The sequence below is a fragment of the Emys orbicularis genome, chromosome 6, assembly GCF_028017835.1.
Source record: "Emys orbicularis isolate rEmyOrb1 chromosome 6, rEmyOrb1.hap1, whole genome shotgun sequence".
Taxonomy (NCBI): domain Eukaryota; kingdom Metazoa; phylum Chordata; order Testudines; family Emydidae; genus Emys; species Emys orbicularis.
Window position 1 is genome coordinate 89,796,880 of NC_088688.1, and position 22,462 is coordinate 89,819,341.

At 41.5% G+C, this 22,462-nt stretch overlaps 1 protein-coding gene across 1 annotated transcript; it reads left to right on the forward strand.

Annotated features, from left to right (window-relative positions):
- Nucleotides 1-7,734: 7,734 nt before the first annotated feature.
- Nucleotides 7,735-8,871, forward strand: GAS1 (growth arrest specific 1). Its single transcript, XM_065405904.1, is given in 1 exon segment — nucleotides 7,735-8,871. A coding segment is annotated over 1 exon segment (1,137 nt).
- The last annotated feature ends 13,591 nt before the right edge of the window (nucleotides 8,872-22,462 follow it).

Below are 22,462 nucleotides of genomic sequence, written 5' to 3' on the forward strand. Positions count from 1 at the left end.
ACATAAAACTTAGTAGCCATTTTAGGGAGTTTGCTCCTGTCAATTTTTAGAAAATCTGCTAATCAGAACAGCCTAAAAAACAGCCAGCTGTTTTTGTGTGTGTATATATTGACATGTCCAACAAATAACTCCCCTAATACTGTGATGTTTGAAATTGTTTTTACATATAGACAACGGGTGTGGCTTAAATTAATCTTTGTAATATATAGTTTTGTAAAATCTTTTTTGTAAGTGGCTTAACAGGTGACCAGAAATGTACTTCTTTAACAGTTATTTTCACTGTTGTCAACACCAAAAAAGGGCTTTAATTCCTACTCTCTTTTTAAACTTGCTTTAACAACATGTGTGGTCTAGTTTGTAGTTTAGATTGGAAGAGAGTTCAATAAAGCAGAGGTCCAAGTAGCATTGTGCAATATTTCCATGTTTACTGTACTGGATGCATTGGGCAAATACCCTCAAAAATACTTACTATTTCATATATAAATAACAATCTCCAATTTTATGAGGATGCCAATTAATTTCTAAGTAAATATTGTAAATTAAGAAGGAAAATCTAAAAGAGAGCCTTAAAATGAAACAACTTTTTAAGGCAGTTTTTGTACACAGTTAACCCTTACAGCACCGCATTTTCAGGAATCTTATCCTTAATGTTCTGCAATGAGAAACTTAGTAACAATCACCTCCCGCTTCCAACTCCTCCAAACCAAACAGTACCACTCCCCACTCTCCTGATCCTTTCTGCTCCCTCTCAAGATAAGATCTGCTCAATTTCTCTTCTTGACCACCCCAATACTTCAAGCAACAGAATGTGATCACCTCCTAATGGCTGATTCACTACTTTCCCCTATTTTTGCATGATGCACTGCTAGCCCACCTACTTCCCCCACTGCTGAATGGTGTCCTGCCAGCCCTTTGAGATGCTGATGCAATTGGCCTCATTCCTGATTCCCAGGGGAGTTGGAAATCGATAGCAGAGGAATTGGGGTGCATTGGGAACACCACTTGGAGGATGGGGAGGGGAACTTTCTGTGAGATGGGAAAGGCACGGTAAAGTCAAAAGTCCCAACCCTTAAATCCTTTAGAAACAGACAGTTCCCAGAAATCATATCACTGGGAATCAGCCAGTTTCCTAAGGGTTAACGCATTCCAGTTTGTACGTTTGTTACTGATTATATACACCCCTTCACTGTGCCTTTGTATACCAGTTTGACATATGTTGACTGATGAATGCATATACTGGAACATTATTTAGCTTAGAAATTGATAATCAATTTTAAAAATTGAAGGATCCACTTATAAGAGAAAAAATCATTATTTAAGATTTGCATGTAATATATTTTAAACTTTCTTTAAAAAACCTTGCAAAAATGTCATTAAAATGGACCAATCTGTGCACCAAAAATTTTTTTCCTGCTCACCCTTTGTCATGATGACAGGGATGAAAAAATGAATGGTCCCAACTCCCCAAGTACTGCCAAGGAATTCACAAAACACCTCAGGAGGAAAGGTGGCCTTTTGCTGCCTTGATTCTGAGACAGCTGTGAACCTGGCCAGTACTCCAGCATAACTCAAGTCTCAAAGCATCCTGAAGAAGTCCTCTACCTTGTATAGGATTCCCCTAGGAGCAACTGAGGAAACCTGGTAGTACTGCTGAGGAGTAACAAGGCATGGGTGCTGGGGCCTCAGAGCACCCTCCCCCCCTAAACAAATGACTGTGGCCTCCCATAAATCTAATCCTCTGTTTGCAAGGATACTTTGAAAAATATGAAGCAAGTATAACTGATACAGTGATGTCTGACTGAGTCTGCAGAGCCTAAAACAATAGCTCTAAGAGGCATGAGCTTTCACTCAGTGGGGTGTTAATTCACAAATATGATTGTTTAAATGTCAGCATTTTTAACTATTTCTCTGCTGACCAAAGGGAAGAAGAGACAGGATTATAATATGAGGATCTGCACATTCTACTGAGAGTAACAGATCATTTTGTTGCCATGAATAGGTGGCACTTGGGAGAATTTCAACTCCCTCCCCATCCCCCAATCTAACCTGGGAAGCCAACAAGCCAAAGGCGAGAAGCAGAGTTTGCACAGGTATCTGAGCCCCACTGAAGAGAAGCAAAACCCCAGGAGCCTAGCAGAGCACCTGAGACCCACTAAGGGAGAGCCAAGATTGAGAATCTGATCCTCAGTGACTGGAGGCCCAGCAGGGTTAAACTAGGCATCAGAGTCTCATTGAGCTAAGTCTGTGGAGCTCAGCAGACTATCTGAATCCCACTCAGATGAAGAATCCAGAGATTATCCATGCCACACTGAGGGGCAGCCAAATCCAATGAGGCCAGCTGAGTATGCATTGCCATATTTACGAACAGCTGCCCAAGCTACTGTGAGTGGCATCTGATTTAGGCATCTCAAGTGGGTGGGCCTCAGTCTCTCGCTGGAGTGTTGAAAACTACCACTAACTTCCCGCTCCCCCTCTCCCCATTCAACCCCTGCAATAGGGTGACCAGATGTCCCGATTTTATAGGGACAGTCCCGATATGCAGGGCTTTGTCAAATATAGATGCCTATTACCCCCCATTCCCGTCCCGATTTTTCACACTTGCAATCTGGTCACCCTACCCTGCCATCACAGCACCAACATCCATAGAGAGCTTTTTTATTGGGTGTCGGGGAAGGCGGAATTCACTGCCGCAAGATGTTTGAGCCTCCTTTCAGCACAGGATGGAGAGACAGTTAAGCACTGGAATAAGTTACCTGGGGAGGTTGTGGAATCCCTATCACTGGAGGTTTTTAAGAGGTTAGACAAACATGTCAGGGATGATCGGGAAGGAGGAATGGACTAGATCAGAGTTTCTCAACCTTTTTGATACCAGGGACCAGCTTGCTTCCTTCCTAAACTATGTCAGGTCTCAGGGACCGGCGCCAGGCCGCGGATTGGATTGTTGAGAAACACTGGACTAGATGACCTCTTGAGGTCCCTTCCAGCCATACATTTCTGTGATTCTATGATCACGTGCAGCCAAATACAGATTTCATTAATATTACTGGGCTCCAGAACGGTAAACTTAGCTGGGATGAACACCGCAAATAAATTAGCTGACTATTTTACAATGGCAGTTTTAAATCTGCTGAAATCCAGAAAAGACAATATAATCCACAAATTTGCCTAGGAATTACTTGACCATTAACCAGATATACATGTATTTTTCGATTACGTGTGAATGTGAACTGCTGAATTGTAATGTTGTCTCCTTTGTGTGTGTGATTTTTTTATTTATCTGAACACTCCCAAAGTATAAAATAGCTCTGTGAGAAAAGGTGACAAAAATGTAAGGATGAGAAAAGAGTTGGAAAAGAGATCCACCGGGAAAGATAGTAAAAGACAGCAAGACTAAAGAAAATAAAAACATGCGCATGAGTGTTTATTGTCAATACATAGCTATAATACACTGGCCTTCCTCACAGCCAAGATGATCTTGCAGTGATGCCCATATAGAAAACTGGTGTAAAGAACTGCATAAACTGTCATTCCAGGAAAGGGCAATATACAGAAAACATAGCAGACTTCCAAATTTTTTAAACCATTTGGCCTTTATTTTTCAACTTATACAGCCTTTGCTGGCTGTATAAGTTGAAAAATAAAGGCCAATTAAAAGTCTATACAGGATGCTTTGAAAATGGAAATGCAGAATAAGAGTTGCATTCTTGTTTACTCCTAGAGCTATTCGATTTCAGAAACCTAAAATTGGACATGACAAAAACAGGTCAGCTGTAGGAAAACTTGAACTCATAAGAGGGATTCCAAAGAGTAGTCTCTCTAGACCCTGTACCACATGAGGAAGATTTCCTTCCTCCAAGGGAGAACAATGAGTTCCCATTCCTGACCACTCTGGCAGCTGTTATCCTTCGGGAGTGGTTATACTTGGGAACAGAATTTGCCCCTAAAAAACAAAAAAGTATGCTTCTCAAACATGTGTTTAGACCCTGGTTTTTGTTAATTTCTTTACTAAAATTGAGGGCATAAAAACCTGACCAAATGCTACTTTGTGTGCACAAACAGATAGCACACGCAAGTTACCTATTTTGCATGCTCAAATGCTATTTTTGCGTGTATAAATGGATATGGCCACCTATTTTGTGGACATATTTTTGTACGCTGTTACTGTATGATATTGTTGTTAATAAACTTTTATTAAAGTCCACATTTACTATGGTTATTAGTATGCGACTTGCATTCCTAGGTCAGTTAGGTGCTTTTGCAAATCCCATCCTACACTAAAAACCTAATGCTTCATGCCCTGCAAGAACTTTTTACCCAACACCTAAAATGAAAATGATCGCCAATATAATGGACTCTGGCCCATCCTCTGCCCCTAATCTGGCTTCAGGAAGAATCAGAATGATCAGCTCCCAGTCAAGAGAGAGTCTGGGGATTGTGGTGGAAGCTCCTCTATTCCCCCTACTAACAGGTCCTAGAGACAATTTCTTTCATTCTTTGCAACATAAATTTATTTAGCAATTAAACACACCCTTTTTCTGCTTCCTACTCAGAGAGTGAAATACAGTTGGAGCAAATGAGTTTTGCAGATCAAAACATGGGTTGCGAGGAGGACACAGTTCAGCCCACAAACCCCAGGCCTGAAGTCAGGAAGCTCAACAGTAACATCTATTATTTCAGTCCCTGGGCTAGAATAGGGCTTTCTGTATCCCCTGCGTGAAAGTTTGCAAATCTGTATAATTGTGGATTCATTGGCCCCTCTCTCAGGCTTCTCTACACTTACAGCGCTGCAGCTGCGCCACTGTAGAACTTAGCGAAGATGCTACCTACGCCGACAGGAGAGCTTCTCCCTTTGGTGTACATACTCCACCTCCCGAGAGAGAAGACCTCCCATTGACATAGTGCTGTCTACACTAGGAGTTTGGTTGGTATAACTACGTTGCAAAGGAGGGTGGAAAATCCACATCCCTGAGAGACGCAGTTATACCAACATAAGTCTGTAGTGTAGTTCAGGGCTTAGCTCATGGCTGTGGGCCTGAAACTCTCACACTCCCATTACTCCCTCTGCAATAGTATATTTGGGGCAGACGTGAATGTACCTCCTTGGCAGACAAGTGGTAAAGAAACCCCTGGCTCAGTAGCTCAATATGTGATCTGCCCCACTCACCTTTATTCAGGAATACCTCTAGGTTTTTGGCATAACTCTATGAGTGGCTGAAGTTCAATAGTGAACACACTGTTGAAGAAATGCATAGACTAGACCTGCCCAGTGTGTGGTATGTTCACTACTGCGGAGGGGCAAACACTAGAGGGAATTAACCAGAACAAACACCACCACCATTAAAGGAATGTTTAAAACAAATACATAGAACAGCAATTACATTTGATACCTAAGTTTTGTTGACAGCAAATTTTTAGCTTTATATTCTCATTGCTTTAAAAAGCGAGCAAGCAACCATGAGTTCTGCTTGTATAGCAGCAGTAGAATGAGAACTGCTGCACTGGAGAAACACAAACCAAGCGTAAAACTGATCACAATAGAACAAATGTTGATGAATGTTTTGCAACACAATCAATCATATTGATTTCTAATTGTATGGCACTTCTATTCCACCTTGCATAGGATTTCAGAAAGACAGCAATCCACGTAGGATAGAAACCCAAGTTCCCTTTGGTTCTGAAAAGTAGATTTAGTCCTAATTTTTGTGACAGATGGGGTTGATAGTCTCCCGATGAAAAAAGCGCCAGTTTTTGACAGGCAGCAGACACTGATGCCTCTTGTGGTCAAAGCCCATGTTGCTCTGGAATTAAGGTAGCACTAAAATTAAAAGAAACACCTACAAATGCACTATCACCAACTCTGCAATGTACAGCTTATGCTGGTCTGAACATTTTATATTATATTTGTTATTTTAATCTTATCTTTTCTTTTAATCAAAGGAAGAATTAAAAATGTAATGAGAATTTTAATGCCTCCATGACCAGTCTTTTATCTCAGTTAATAAATTTCAGGCAACTTTTAATAGCTAGTAGATCCCAATAAAGAATTCAAATAACCATTTCAGACATTGGGAAACATATTTCAGTGTTCTATTTGCAAAATCTATTGTTATAAATAATGTATATAAGAGGATAGGTTGTTTTTTTTACTAAATCCTAGTAGTTCCGTGCATTGACTCCCCAGAGAAAATCTTCATGCAAATATATAATTTGAATTTGCTTAAAGGCAAAAGAAGTGCAAAACGGTGAAATGACAAGTGGTCATGCTTAAGTACTGCAGTTAATGGACCAAATTCTGTTCTCAGTATATGGATGCACTCCCATTGAAGTCAGTAGCATTGCACAAATCTTAAAAGAACAGTTTGATTCAATATGAGACCGAGCTTACATTCCTCGCAGGAAGAATTCTTACTCCCATTGCGAGGGGGAGAACGAGATCAGCAAATGATGCGAGAGCCCTTTCTGTTTGCATATTGGTATATAATGGCATATTTGATATATAATAAATCTATAATTGTTTGGACTTCTATCAGTGAAATGTATAATGAAATTTATTTTACAGCATCTTTTAATAACGTATGCCATGATGTTACATCTCAGGCAACTTCTATAAACCAAACGCTGCTTTGTGACCACTGGAAAACAGAGATGGGTGCAAAGCTTTGCCTGATGCAAACAGCTGCAAAGTTTCTTCTTGAAAAGCTGTGTTGTTGGGAGCCTCCTTAACAGTAGGAGGGGCTCCTTGGGGGCTGCTGTCAATCTCGTTAAGCCTTTCCTTTCAAGCTTTGAATGTGAGCTGCCCACCAGCCCCCCTTTCTCCCGTAGATCGTAAAGAAAAAAAAGTTTCAACAACAGGCTGGACCAATAGTAAGTCGAAAAGCAGGGAAAGGGGGCCGAGCGAAGGGAGAAAAGTGGAGAAAAGGAGAAAGAGAGCGACTAGCGAGAGAGAGCGCAGGCTGGGGGCATGTGTAAAAGGGGAAGAAGCGTTGCTAATTGTTTTGTTTGTTTGCTTTTCCATGCATGCATAATGAGGCTTCATCAGAGCACGTTGCTGCTGCTCGGAGGCCACTTTTGTATTTAAAGCCTTGCAAAGAAAAAAAGCTCCACACCGCAGAGCAGAGCAGCTTGCAAGCTTGTTGACAACAGAAGCAGCATCAACCGCAGAGACGGAAAGAAAAGGGAGACCCTGAGCCAGCTATTTTCCCCCTTTCTCTATTTTCTTGCCAAAAGGGGGATTTCTTTCCCCTTCTTCCCAAAAGTGCAACAGTATAAGCGAACGAGCGGAGCCGGGACCGTGAATGGGAGCGGAGCGGTTTGTGCGGCTGGCATGTGCGGAGATGCTGAGAGCGGAGAGTTGAAAGCTCCCGAGGAAGCAGCAGCAGCTGGGCGTTTATTTTGTACAAAAAGAGGAAAGAAAGAGATCTGCATGAGAAGCAGGGCAGCAACATGAGCTCCCCCGGCGCAGCCTGCAAGCCCCCGAGTGCACTCAGGAGCCGCTCTCCTCCCAGCCCCCAGTTGCACTGATTAACTAAGGGAACTCTTGCGGCAACCGCAGCCCGGGACTCGGGGGTGGGGGTTGTACTGCAGCCCGCTGTTCCAGCCTCGGAGGGGCCGCGTGGATGGATTGATGAGGGGAAGCCTCATGCACACCGCTGGCAGGAGTTTTGCAAACTTTTCTACGGGCAGCTGCTCCTCCTCCTCCCCTCATCGACCCTCTTGCAGCCGCCGCCGCCCGCAATGGTGGTAGGTTCGCCCGCTCTGCATGAAGGAGGCGGCGGCGGCCGCCGGTGGCTGATGCCGGGCGCCTGGCTCTGGCTGACGGTGGTGCTGGGCGCGGTGTCCCCCCCGCGGGTGCACGGCCGGAGGCTGATCTGCTGGCAGGCGGTGCTGCAGTGTCAGGGGGAGCCCGAGTGCAGCTACGCGTACAACCAGTACGCCGAGGCGTGCGCCCCGGTGCTCCTGCAGCAGCACCCGGCCGGCAGCGCCGGGGCCGCTGCCGCCTCCTCCCGGCGGCGGTGCCCGAGCCACTGCATCGCGGCCCTGATCCAGCTCAACCACACCCGGCGGGGCCCGGCGCTGGAGGAATGCGACTGCGCGCAGGATGAGACCTGCTGGGCCACCAAGCGCGCCATCGAGCCCTGCCTGCCCCGCACCAGCGGCGGGGCCGGGGGCGCGGCGGGCGGCGGAGGCGGCGGGGTGATGGGCTGCACCGAGGCCCGGCGGCGCTGCGACTGGGACAGCCGCTGCAGCGCGGCGCTGGGCCGCTACATGGTGTCCTGCGGCAAGCTCTTCAACGGGCTGCGCTGCACCGAGGAGTGCCGGGCCGTGATCGAGGACATGCTGGCCGTGCCCAAGGCCGTGCCGCTCAACGACTGCGTCTGCGACGGGCTGGAGCGGCCCATCTGCGAGACAATGAAGGAGAACATGGCCCGCCTCTGCTTCGGCGCCGAGGCGGGCGGCAACGGCGCCGGCAGCAGCGGCGGCTCGGACGGGGGGGCGGAGGATTACTACGATGATGAGTACGAGGACGAGCCCAGGCGGGACGAGCCAGATGAGCCCGGCCCCCAGCCCGGCTTCTCCGCGCCGGTCGATCGCGCCTGCCGAGCGCCCGCCCCAGCAGCCTGGACCGCGCTGGCCTCCATTTTGCTGCTGCTGCTGCTGTAGCCACCGAGTCCCCATTTGCTTCAGGGCTCGCGCGCGCGCGGCGCTCGGGACACGTGGGGTGATCCTCGGTCCCAGACGTCCCCCCGGGATCATTTAGTGGGACATTCTCCTCCTCCATCTCCGCGGTCGTTTCTCCAGACACGGCCCCTCCCTCCCCCAATACTTCTCTGCACACCCTCTTGCCAACACCTGCCTGGACATTTATCTTAGGCACTGTCCTCACACACACACACACACACACACACAGAGTTAAAATCATTTTGATGGCGACGATACCAGTTGATTGGCCTTGTAAACTGGCCACTGTGTTCTGCACGGGAACTAAGGAGATGGAGAGAGATGGACGGAGGGAGGTGTCCAGGACCGCGGGGTGATTTGGCTTGGTTTTAGCGTGCACTATGCAATTTGTTCCACACCCCGGCTTGTTGTTAGCAGCAAGCCGATGAGTTAAGAAGAGGAACTGTTAGCAAAGCTACTGTAGGTTCATTACCATCCCGCCAAAACAAAACACAAATAGTAAGGTGCTAATAGTTGTTAGCATTTGACATGAGGGTGAGAGAGAGGTGGGAAACCCGAACTTGCTGCCAAAACAACTGCCTTACTGGTTATAAGTAGACCAACAACTCGAATTCAAGTACCGTTCTCCGTATCACCATTCAAAATATTCACAATGATGCCTGAAAGAGGATTACGTTTCAATTGCCTTTAATTAACTGGCGGGGGGGAAAGTTTGGAACAAATTGATGGGATCTCAGCCTCCCCTCACATTCACTGTCCCCGTAACAAATGCTTGCCAGCAAACATCTCTTTTTCTTCAACCTAACGAGAAAAAAATGCAGATTTTTCAGAATTGTTGGCTGCACTGAACAATGCAACTTTGGTCTTAAAAGAGCTCTGCACTGCCATCTTCGAAAGACACTTTTTAAACTCAAGAACTTGTATGTACAAATATTCTGAAAAGTTATATTGTCTCTAGTCATATCAGGGTGCTGACCTCTGGTAAATCTTATATAAAATGTATTTAAAACTGGGATTTGTTACCAGTCACTCTACTTTGTATATAGAATTTTATAAATTGTATGCTTGGGGAATAATTTATTTTTTAAAAAATAAAAGTTTTAAGTCTACATCCTATTTGCCAGATAATTGCATTTGCTGTTCTTTTCTGGAAAGATACAGATTTCATTTTATGTGTAAAGGGATACAAGCAACAATAATGAACTATTCTGTAGAACATCAAATGTACAGTGTATTTTATAGTTTTGAAAGTAACTTTCTTATTTTAAGAGACTTTATGAACACTGTAGAATTGTATAAATGCATTTCCGAGCTGCCTTAACGTATTTTTATAGAAGGCATAAAAGATCCTATGTTTTAAATATCTACGGCTTTGTGTATTTCTTAAATGTGTAAATTAGTAAAGGAAGAGTTTTAAATATGGATGCATGATGATGTCCAGAGACACTGCTATTGAGTGAATTATCAGTCCTGTTTGGGGGAACAGGGGAGGAAGGATAAATAATAAATAAATAAATAAAAACTCAGTATCTCTCTATGGTACTTTAAATAGATGTCAATTACTTTTGCCCTTACTTTAATGAATAATTGGACATAAGTAGTAAACAGGACTTTGAAAATACTACCTTCAAAGCAAGTGGTTGATTTTTGTATGTGTTGGCATGGTAACGTACCAGTGCAGAGCGGTGTAAAACAATTCTCAGTTTGTCTTCCAAGGACACTGCTCCTATATGTGTATAGAATTATCAAGCCAGCAGCTCCTTCCTTATGAAATGGAGGATGGTATTCCCACTGATGCTGCTAGACTTCTCATATACATGCAAAATATCTTGCCACACATACAGTGTCTCAAGCAACTTTCAGAAATATTTAGATTATATACAGTAGATGATAGGCATTTGCAACAAAATTCATGAAAGTTTGCAAGCCAATTCGCCTTTCTCCACAGTGAAGAGTGCAAAAGTAAACAAACTGGGGTGATCAACAATTACCAGAACTTGTAATACTGTTCTTTGGAGTTGTTTTGCATTGGGCTGGAGCCTGGTTTTCTGCCAGAGCTACTGATCTACACTCAAACGCCCTTAGATAAATAATTACACTCTTAAGCTGTGTCGAGTGCTGATACACTTGACCTTGTAAATAGAAATGTTTGCAGTAGGAATAAACTCCGGCATTGGAAAATCTTTTAAACATTAACACAAAGGAGGGAGCTTGGTCCTCTGGGGATTTGAGTTTGAACCGCGCCAAGCTAGGCACTTGCAAAAAAAAAAAAAAAGTTTGTTTATCTTCTATTCATGCTGTTTATTTAAAGCTTTTAGTTTTAAATGCGGTGATTGGAAGGCAAGACAGAAGTTTAAAAGCCACCACAAATAAACTTTGACTGATAGGGCGACAGATTAGCAAAATAGTGTCTTTTTCATCTTAACAGATCTTGAGAGAAGATAAACCCACATCTGTCTATTAAGTCAAAAAACACAGTTATAAATCCCCGTTTCTAGGATCAGTTATTTTAGATACTGTTTTTTGTCATTTCTTTAGTTCAGATGATTTTGCGTAATTTCATTAAGCAGTGAACTGATATTTACACACAAGCATTAAAAAAAAAAAAAACACCCTCCAAAATAGTTGTGATGTCGAGCAAGCCTGAGTATGGTGTGTGGCTATGAGCTAAATTCGTTTTTTTTTTTAAAGTCACCTGAACGGTTGAGTAAACTTATTGTTAAAACAAAGCTGAAAACGTTGTTTCTTTAGGAAGAGAACAAAGAAGAGTCGGGAGAGACTTGTAAATGGAATCAGCTTTCTTTACAAAAATGCTGAGTTTGCAATCCTGTAGGTATGATCTTAAATATTCTCCCCAGTCCTCTAAGGGATATTCTTTAAGATATTTTCAGTTAATCAACTTTCCGTGTCCATACAGGCTATTTTGGCTCGTTTTAAGTGAAAAAAATAAGTCCCAGTAAAAGCCTCTGTTTTTCCTCAGTAAGGAGTAAAGGCATTAGCACTAGAAAAGGACTGATAATTAACTGCTACAATAAACTCAAGACTTGATTTTACAGGCCCCTGTCAAAAGCATCTGCCTGGAATAAATCAACACTGAGCACCACTGGGGAGGGAGGACACGAGTCTTTATGCTTCCTTCCCTGTAGAAAGTGTACATTGATCGGTGGCTCGTTTTAATTTAAATAGTGGTACACGAAGCATAGCCATACGCGCTGCATCCTGTGGTCTTCGCCTTATGAAAAAAATAATATAAATAAGTTGGGTTATCACAGCGAATGCTCCTGCCAGAGTGAATTAGCTACACTGAGTGTATTGGCCTGTATCCCCATGCTACGTGATTATACAGGAGTGGACGTCGTCTGTCATATTTTAAATTCAGAGACAGTGAAAGTCGGAAGTTTTCGAATTTCTAAGGGGAGGGCTGTGGGCATCACTAGAAGAAGAAAGGACGTGAGTTTCCCTGATTGAGAGGGAATTTTCCACAGGAAAAGAAGCCCGGATTTTCTAGATTTTTGAAAATGCTCCTCGTCTTGGCCCATTCCTAGCGATCTCTTCCGGGGAGAGAAGGAACTCTTTTCCATGCCATGTAAAATAATCCAGTGGCTTCAATCCCCTTTTTATTGCCAGTTACCAGGTTTGAATTCTCGGTGACAGTTTATTTGTCTTTGGAGGCACTCCAGTGACAAATGTTTAAGGGAGTGTGGGACAATGGTGGAGAACAAGGAGGCAGTTCATTGAACTGACAGTGACCATACAGTAAATAGAGGGAGATTCAAGCTTCACTGGTCACCCAAGCTCACAGCAAAGCTTTTGTACACCATCACAATAGCCATAACATAAGGTCTCTGTTTATTTTAAACAATATATACCAATGTATGCAGGCAGGCAACATTTACCTTGGTAAATAATTATGATGAAACTAAGATTTATAATAAGAAGAAATGAAATCGATTTTGGCCAGAGTATTTTTACACTCACACTGGAAAGCATGCAGGGTTATAGTTACAATGTACCTACCTACGCTTTACGTAACACTTATCCGATCTTTGGATCATCCATTGCCTACACCTATGTATAACAAATGTGTACTACGTGGGTGGTAAGAATATGCAAACTATATATGCATAGAACAGGAAACAACCTAGCTCGATGCAATGCAAGATAGTTCGATATTAAAGCAATAAATGTCTCTTCTTCTTTTTTTTTTTTTAAGTACCCTGGGTTGGGTGGGGGAGGGGAAATTGTAAAGAAGCCAAGATTTACAAGAACAAACTTGGAACATATAACCATAGTGTCAGCTTGAATCATGGAAAACATGCTCATCTGACTTGTAGGACCTGCCTCTTCAGTGCTGCTAAAAGAGATTCCGTTCTGTATCATTTTGGCCATGCACACCATATAATATCACGGAATGCCCCGCTGCCATACACATGTAAAGTAGGTAGACTCGCGGTACAAAACATTTCCAACTGGGAAGATCAGTGCTCCTATGTGAGATTTCAAGTCTGTTCAAGGGTATAAACATCTTCTAGAAAGCTATATGATTTGTAAGCACCAAAGTCGAAAGTTACTGTATTTGACTTGAGGCATTGGCCGTGGTAGACAGTTGAAAAGGCTTACATTGACTGTCTGAATGACATAAGTAATGCCCTATTAGCATAAATACTTTCTAAGGCATCCATTTAATCAATTTCTTAAATAACAGAATGATCTACTACAAAATAGTGGACTGTATACACTATATTTTGGCACAAAGATGGTCATTCTCCCAGTAGTAACCAGGGGCTCTAAATAAATGATTTCAACAATGTTTTATTAAAGGAGGACAAGAGCCCTCGAGCTGCATTAATCGGGGAGAAGTCGAGTGGCACTTTTGTTATGGAAATGTTAAGCACATAATAGTTCAGGCAAACAATGTGGAGCCACTTCATTCTTTCAGCCATGCTGACACCTCTTAAAGAGGAACTGCAGGGAAGGATGTGGGAAAGATTTGCTTTCTGAGGAAGCTTTCAGCTAATATTTTGGAGGGTTACCTCCAAACCCCTTTTAGTGTGAATTGAACTGAAGGGTATAAACAACCAATAAGGAGAAATGATTTAGATACTTAAGGCTAGTGACACCTCCTGCCTAAAAGCAAGTTGAGATACTTTTGCCAAAACAGTTTATTAAAGTTCTTTCTGTGACTTTATGATGAGTCAAATGGATGTTATTCTACAGGGCTGGTAGATATTTCAGGTGCATATATTATATACTCATATATTATATAAACAGACATCGTGGTGTAGAGCTAACATGATACTCTTAATACACTGCAGAGAGAGAGGCACTAGGGACAAATGAGAATAGAATGCACGTGGGCCAGGATTAACTAGGGCCTGATAGAAGGTGTAGATAAGGTGCTTAAATGTGATCTGGTAAGAGACAGGAAACCAAATAATGCTTTGGTGAAGGGGATGTTAGGAGAGGAAGCCAGTTTTAGTAGTGATATTATGAATAGACTAAAGGAAGAGAAAGTGAGTTTGGGAGTCCATATATGACTAGGTGAGATAGCCTATGAATGGATAAGGGTTGGAGAGAGAGGCAATGGCAGATTTTGTTGACAAGGAGAAAGAAGCAACACAATTTATCCAGGGTTTGGATAGGAGAGAAGTGGGAGTAAAGAAATGGTAAGAATTTAACAGTAGTTTTACAGGCTTGGAAACAGGCAGGATAGCGAGGTTATCAAGTAGAGATAGAGAAAGGAGAGGGATCAAAAAGAAAGGTGACAAGTTCAGTTTTTGAGAGATGCACCATGGAAGCAGCTAGAGATGTGAAACTGGCCAAAGGGTGTAAGAGTAATGAGTTACATTGAAGCGGAGATGAAGATGGTTGAAGACAATGGGAAGAGATAAATTCACTGGAAAAGAGTGCAGCCATGAACAGTGGATCAATAACAGAACTTTGAGGGACAGTACCAGATAGGAGAGGAGGTTGACTATTAAAGGAGATTTTGAAAGAATGGTTGATAAAGCAGAAGATAAGAGAAAACTGTCCTGAGGAAGCCAAGGGAGAGTCTGAGGAGGAGAGAGTGATCAACAGTATTAAGAGCTGTAGACCAATTAAGAATGATGAGGCTAGAGAAGCACTCCTTACATTTAGCTTGAAAGAGGTCATTAGTGTCTAGAGTGGAGGGGAAAGGGCAGAAACCAGATTGGAGAGTATCAGCAAGAGATTAGGAGGAGAGGAAATGAAGGCAGTGAGAACTAACCCTTCACTCCAGGATTTTGGAGACAAAAGGGAGAAAGGATATAGAATGGTAGTTAAAGAGGGAAATTTCTTCAAGATGGGGGGAATGTGTGTTTTGAAGCAGAGGAAAATAAACCAGCAGTGATAGAGCAGTTAAAATACAGCAGAGGAGAGGAATTAGAGAGGATCTAAGGCTGACAGGAGGTAAAAAGGAGTGGGCTCCAGGGTACAGGCTGAACTGTAAGAGGCAGAAAGTAGAAAATAGAGCCAAAAAATGAGTAAAGAAGGAGAGGCAAAAATTAGGTATGGAATGAGAATTCTTATCCGATGATGTCAATTTTGAATTGAAGAAATTAGCTATACCCTGGACAGAGAAGGATTAGGTGGGAGAAGGGGACAGCCAGCTGGGAAAAGGGCTTAAAAACATAATTGGAATTAGAAAAGAGATCTCTCTTCTCCTTCATTATGGGAAATATTTTATTGTTTCCGAGCATTTCTTAGGCACGCACCAACATAGTACCTGAGTATCTCAAAACATTTAAATATACAAAAGACTTCACACTTCCCCCATATATCTTGTATCTTTTTACCACAATGTGTATCCTGAGAAAATATGGTGCTCGATGTCATCCCAAAACACATATCATGGAAATGCACATATTGTGCTAGGTATAATCAAAAACTACAAAAATCAAGCCACATCTGTTTAAAATGCATTGCATTAAAATCCTTCACAAACATCCTTTTCTTTTTGTGTAATCATAGAAATGTAGGGCTGGAAAGGCTGTCAAGAGGTCATCTAGTCCAGTGTCTCTCAATCTTTTTGATACTAGGGACCGGCTTGCTGCTTTCCTAAACTGTGTCAGAGAGATCTCAGAGACCGGAGCCGGTTCACAGGCCAGTCATTGAGAAACACTAATCTAGCACATTTCATCATGCTAAAGCAAGATTAAGTATATCTAGACTGTCTCTGACAGGTGTTTGGCTAACCAGTTCTTAAAAACCTTCAGAGATGGGGATTCAACAAGGTAATTCCTAGGAATTCCTCTAGGTAACCTGTTCCAGGGCTTAACTGGAACTGACTATAGTTAATTATAGTTAGAAAGTTTTTCCTAATATCTAATCTCACTTGCTGCAAACTAAGCAGATTACTTTTTGCCCTATCCTTGGTGGATATGGAGAACAGCTGATCACCATTCTCATTATAACAACCTTTTACATATTTGAAGACTGTTACAACTCTCTTTAGCCTTCTCTTCTGTAGGCTAAACATACCCAGTTTTTTCAACCTTTCCTCACAGGTTACGTTTTCCAAACCTCTTATCATTTTTGTTGCTCTCCTCTGGACTTTCTACAATTTGTTCACATCTTTTGTAACTTATGATGCCCCAAACTAGACACAGTACTCCATCTGAGGCCTCACTAGTGCCAACTACAGGTGGACAATTACCTCCTTTGGCTTACATACAACATTCCTGTTAATTCATCTGAGAATGACATTTGCATTTGTTGCCACAACATTGCACTCTGGGTTTATATTCAATATGTGATCCGCTATAAATTCTAAATCCTTTTCTGCAGTAGTGCTGCATACCCAGTCATTCTCATTTTTTATTTGTGCATTTGATTTTCCTTCCTGTCTGTAGAACTTTGCACTTGTGTGTATTGAATTTCATTTTATTGATTTCAGACCAATTCTCCAATTTATCAAGATCATTCTGGATTCTAATCTGGTTTTGGAAATGTTTACAATCCACAATTTACAATTTGTTAGCCACAAATTTTGTAAGCATACTCTCCACTCTATCATCCAAGTCGGTAATGAAAATATTGAATAGTACCAAACTCAAGACAGACCCCTGCAGGACCCCGCTTGATATGTCCTTCCAGTTTGACAGCAAACTATTGATAACTACTCTTTGAGAATGGTCTTTCAACCAGCTATGCACCCACTTTATAGTAATTTCATCTAGACCATATTCCCCTAGTTTGCTTATGAGAAAATCACGTGAGACAGTGTCAAAGCCTTACTAAAATCAAGAAACATTATGTCTACTGCTTCCCCCCAACCATTAGTCCAGTTATCCCATCAAAGAAGGAAATTAGATTGGCTTGGCATGATTTGTTCTTGAAAGATACATGTTGCCTATTTATTATCCTATTCTCCAGGTTTGAACAAACTGATTGTTTAATAATTTGTTCACGTATCTTTCAAGGTATCAGAGTTAAGCTGACTGGTCTATAATTCTCCATGTCCTCTTTTTTCCATCTTTTAAAAAACAGATACTATATTTGTCTTTCTTTGGTCCTCTGGGATCTCACCTGTTCTCGAAGATAATTGCTAATGGTTCAGAGACTGCTTTGGCTGGTTCTTTAAGTACTCTAGGGTGAATTTCATCAGACCCTGTTAACTTAACTACATTCAATTTATCTTAATTTTCTCTAATTTGTTCTTTCCCTATTCCGGCCTGAGAGCCTTTCCCCTTGTTATTAATATTAATTATGTTAAGCATCTGGTCACAATTAATCTTTTAAATGAAGACTGAAGTAAATAATGCACTAAATGTTTCAGCCTATGCATTCCTTCATCATTCTCTTACTTCCAATCTATTTATAAAACTTCTTATTGCCTTTTATGTATTTTGCTGGATGTAATTCATTATGTGTCTTAGACTTTCTGATTTTTCCTTGTTTCCACTTTTTGTATGATTCCTTTTGATTTTTAGATCCTTAAAGAGCTCCTGATGCAGCCACATTGGTCTCTCATAGGCACCGACTCCCTAGGTGCTCCAGGGAAAAATTAATGGGTGCTTAGTACCCACAGGGAGAAGAGGAGGGACTGAGGTTCAACAATACAGGGGCAGCCCTCCTTGTCCCTTCAATACGCTGGAAGAGGTCATTCTAAACTTGTTTAAATATTTTTGGTATTACACTGTAGTCACTTTCGGTGGGACCTGTTACCCTAATTCACTTAGGCACTTTTGAAAAAACTCACCATAAATTCTTATGCATCTAAATGTATTGTGGGTGTATATTGGTAAACAGGTACCTGATACAAGGAGAAGAAAAACAACAACAACTGGATCTATCCCTGTGTGTCCTGGTCTTGCCCTTCAGTATCTGGAGGCCTCGAAAGAGTATACACATGAATGTAGGTGAGCAAATAACCATAACAAATAATTTACTCAACAAATTTAGCCTTTATTTATGATATAAAATTCCATTTTCAGTTACTCGGGTCTAGATTTCAGTGGAGTTACTCTGGATTTACAACAGTGTAAAGAACAGCAGAATTTGGCCCATGGCATTATTTCAGTTCTTGATCTGAAAGACTGAAACTTTTGAAGAAGACACAGGGGCTTTGAACTAATGAGGTTAACCCTGGGGGGAGACCTACGGTATCTAGCATGATTTGTAGTGTGATCAAAGCGGTTTTTGGTTGAGACACTAGGCATGTTAGAGTCCAGTTAGAGAAAACAATTGTTATTAGACACAAGTTATTTCTCTAGTGAAGACAAAGATTCAGAAACAGGGAGTAGAAAAGAACAATTAGGGAATTTTAGAAATTATTTATCTGTTGGGCCATACAGGCTTTGCCTGTGGCTTCGTTCCTGGAAAACTTAGAGTAAACTGTAAGATTTACTGACTGGATGTAGAGTCTAAGTATAATTTTTTATTATCACATTCACAAATAACTGTAATGGTGCTCGGGCCTAATTGGGAAAGGTATGGCTGAGTTTTCTCTGGTTTCTCTAAATCTTTCTGTGCTAACAAAGGCAAGGGCTTTTAGGAACCATGCTCTTCCGCCTGTATCAAGCAGCATGCCATCCTGTATAAAGTATACCTGCAAATACACAGCTATGCCAGCTTAAAATTCTCTTTCCACAAGCATTCATGGGAGCAAAGCTCATTTTCTTGAATGCTTTCAGAAAGTGGACACAAAAGGGACTAATGGAATATTATTTTTAAGTTTGAGCAAATAGTTGCAGAAATGTTTTTCATTATTCACCTAGCTCTACATGTTATCCAAGGGTGACCACTCTGGAGCCCAAAAGCCAAATGTGGCCCACTGCTGTTCAAATGAAAATGGACAGTTATTCTGGGAGTTGTAGATTTGCCCATTAAGCACTGAGGACAGCTGAGAGGGGAGCAACAAAGGAGCTGTATGCAGGCCCCCAATCTGGACTTGGTTTTACATCACCCCTAACCCCAAAGTAAGGCCTAAGGGTACTCTAAACTACACCTGTTTTTCATTGTCCTCTGGGGCTGTTACATCACTGGAGATTGCTGGAACAAAATGTGCTCCAGCCATACCCCCTTCCTACCCTTGGAACTTCTCCTATGACAGGGGATTAAGAGCGGGTGGCATAGAATGGGCTGTGCCAGGTCCACTGCAGCTGAAGATTCTTCCACAATGTGGCAGCTTTAAGTCTCTTTTTGTTGCCAAAAAGGGCTTAGATCTGGCCCATAGTCTGTTTTGGCAGGACCTACATTAAAAATAAGGATGGCTATAGAAATCAGATATGGCCTTTGGGCTCCTGAAATGTTACTAATATTACCTAACCAAAGCACATTGAAGTTAATAGGAGTCCTTGCATTGACTTCAGTTGTCTTTGGAATGAGCTCATGGTCCTTAATTAGGCAAAATTTACAGCATAAACAATTCTGAAATTAACTGGGATGGTTTTTTTTTCTTTAGTTCAATTGTCACTTCTATATTCTGTCTGAGCATTCATTTAAAAATGAGGCAGAAATATAGATTGCTTAAAATCTGGAAATAATTAATGTACAACTATTCTATTGTCTGTTTTGGTTCTATATGATGATAATAACATAAGTACGCATGATGCCATTATTTCTGAAATGTTAACATAGTAGCTCATGATAGATTTGAATTTTAACATTTGATTTAATGAGTACATAAATACTGCAGAAACATCAGTGAAAGTGCCAAGGCTCAAGGCTAGAATAAAAAGCGCTGAAACCAAAAATGCTGTTTGCTGGGAAATGGTGACATTAATTGCTCATCTTGGGAGATAATAGGTAACTAACACTTGGCCAACAAGGCAATCTAATTTATGGAGGAGAAAACTACAATTTCTTATTTGAAGTTTCAAAATACTAAAATCATAAATCCTTAGAAGGGGTCATGATTTCAAAGCTAATTTAACCTTTTACATACTAGTAGCTCTATTCTATTCATATTATACTAGTCTGAAATTCCTTGTGTAATGCAGAGGATACACACACACACACACATTTGCAAAGAAAATAATTAATGCCATACTAAAGCTGGGACTTTAAATACAAAAACCAAAAAACATAAACCTACCAACCAACTAACCAAACAAAACAAAAAACAAACAAACAAACGGAGGAAACGTTTGACTAACAGGTTTACTTTTTAAAAATAACTGCTTATAAATAACTGTGGCTGAATGTTTAGTGTGAAGGAAAAGTAATAAACGGTATAATATATTAGCTAGGCTTGCTTTTTTCCTAGGTTTTCTATTCTCCCATTTGTTTCAGGTTTGTTTAAAAAAAAAAAAAAAAAAAAAAAAGAATGTGAAAGACACGGTTTCAGAAACACACTGCCACTTTAAGAGGATACAACATGCCTATTAATAATTGTATTACTCCTCTATTATTGTTAAGAATAATGAAGGAATGGCAGCATTGGCCCTGAGCTGAATTTATCCTGAAATGTTTTCAATTAACTCTTGGCACCGTCAGGAAAGCTTCAAACCTTTCCCATGCTGAAATATGGAAAATCTGCAGGGAACATCTCAGCAGGAGTGGAATTTCATTAAAACAAGCACATCATAATTCAACGACTTCTGCACCCTCTTTAAGCCTTTCTATTGATAAGGAGTCCGAGGCGATTTTTATGGATTTGCAAAGAGAAATGATTTCATAAGATCTTTTCAGAGAGTTTGTTTTGGCCCAGACCTTTGACTTATTATCTGCTCTCTGATGAAAAAATGTTAAGACATTTGGCATAACTGTGACTACTAGATAAGAGGCAGAACTGACGAGACTTTAGGAGAGACTTTATCCTTCAGACAACTCCTTTCTGTAGTCTCTGTAGGAACTGACTCCACAACTATTTTTCCCAGATCTTTTAAAACCGAAATGCCATTGTAACCTGCACTTTTGAATGACCCATCTGGAGACCAAAAAAAACCAAACCAAAACAAAAACCATTTAAATTTCTTTGTAAATATACATTTAATTATATGATCTCAATGTAATAAAATTTATATTCTCATGTCCACGACAAACAAAATTACCATCTATGTGGGATTTATGAAGGAAATATTTTAAAAGATGGGGAATGTGCAATATTTATTCAGTGCAAAGTACCTGCTGTGTGTTTTTTTCCTGCCCTCACTGTTCTCTCCCTTCATCCCTTTTACTTCTTCTAGGTGGTCAGTGGTCTCTTCTTCATGACACATCCAAAGAGTCAGGAAAAAGAGAAACAATTGCACATTTAAAAAACTACTGTCATCCATTATTGGTCACTGGAGACAAAACAAAGACACAAGTGCTCCTGTGGGTAGACACAGGACTGGGTGTAAGGAGATCTGGGATCTGTATTTGGTTCTGCCACTGTGAGACCTTTGACAAGTTATTCAACTGTCCCCTCAGCTTCCCTGTCTTTAAATGGAGATATAATACTTACCTACAGAAATGGGTCTCAACTTTTTCACCACTTGGGACCCCAAAAACACCCAAGGTTTCTTGATATGTCCCACCCAACCACACTATCATATACCAGATATAGATGGCCTACAGAGCTTCCTTTACAGAGAGATACTAGAGATGTGACTTCCATGAGCTACTTCAATGCACTGCCAAGTGTAGCTGAGCTATTCTCAGGTAAGGTATGTTACACAAACCGCCATGTAATGGCAAATACAGTTTAGCATTCCATTACATCCCCCCTTCAAGTTTTACATTCCTATCACTTACAAAATGTTACAAAATGTCCATTATCACACTGTCTTTAAAGATCAGCATATATCACTCTGTCAGATATCTCTGAATCATACTGGCTTTCTAATTATACAACTTGACCATATAACAACTTGGTCATCTGGCTGTCCACAGTTGCACTGACTCTCTGTGGTCGGTTTGGAATCTTTGAGTCATCTTCTTCTTCTTCTACATCTACCACCTCTAGAGTTTGCTCTGTTGATTGTTCTTTCTGAGGAACAAACCCTAGATGTTATTGATTGCTGTTAAACTCTCCACTATCAGCCTCAATCACCAGGGCCGGCTCCAGGCACCAGCTGAGCAAGCAGGTGCTTGGGGCAGCCAAGGGGAAGGGGCGGCACGTCGGGCTCTTCGGCGGCAATTCGGTAAAGGGTCCCTGTCCCTCTTGGAGGGATGGACCTGCCGCCGAATTGCCGCCGAAGAAGAAGAAAGCGGCGTGGTGGAGCTGCCACCGATCGCGATCACGGCTTTTTTTTTTTTTTTTTCTTCACCGCTTGGGGCTGCAAAAACCCTGGAGCTGGCCCTGTCAATCACATATGATCTGGGCGATTCATTCCTTTCC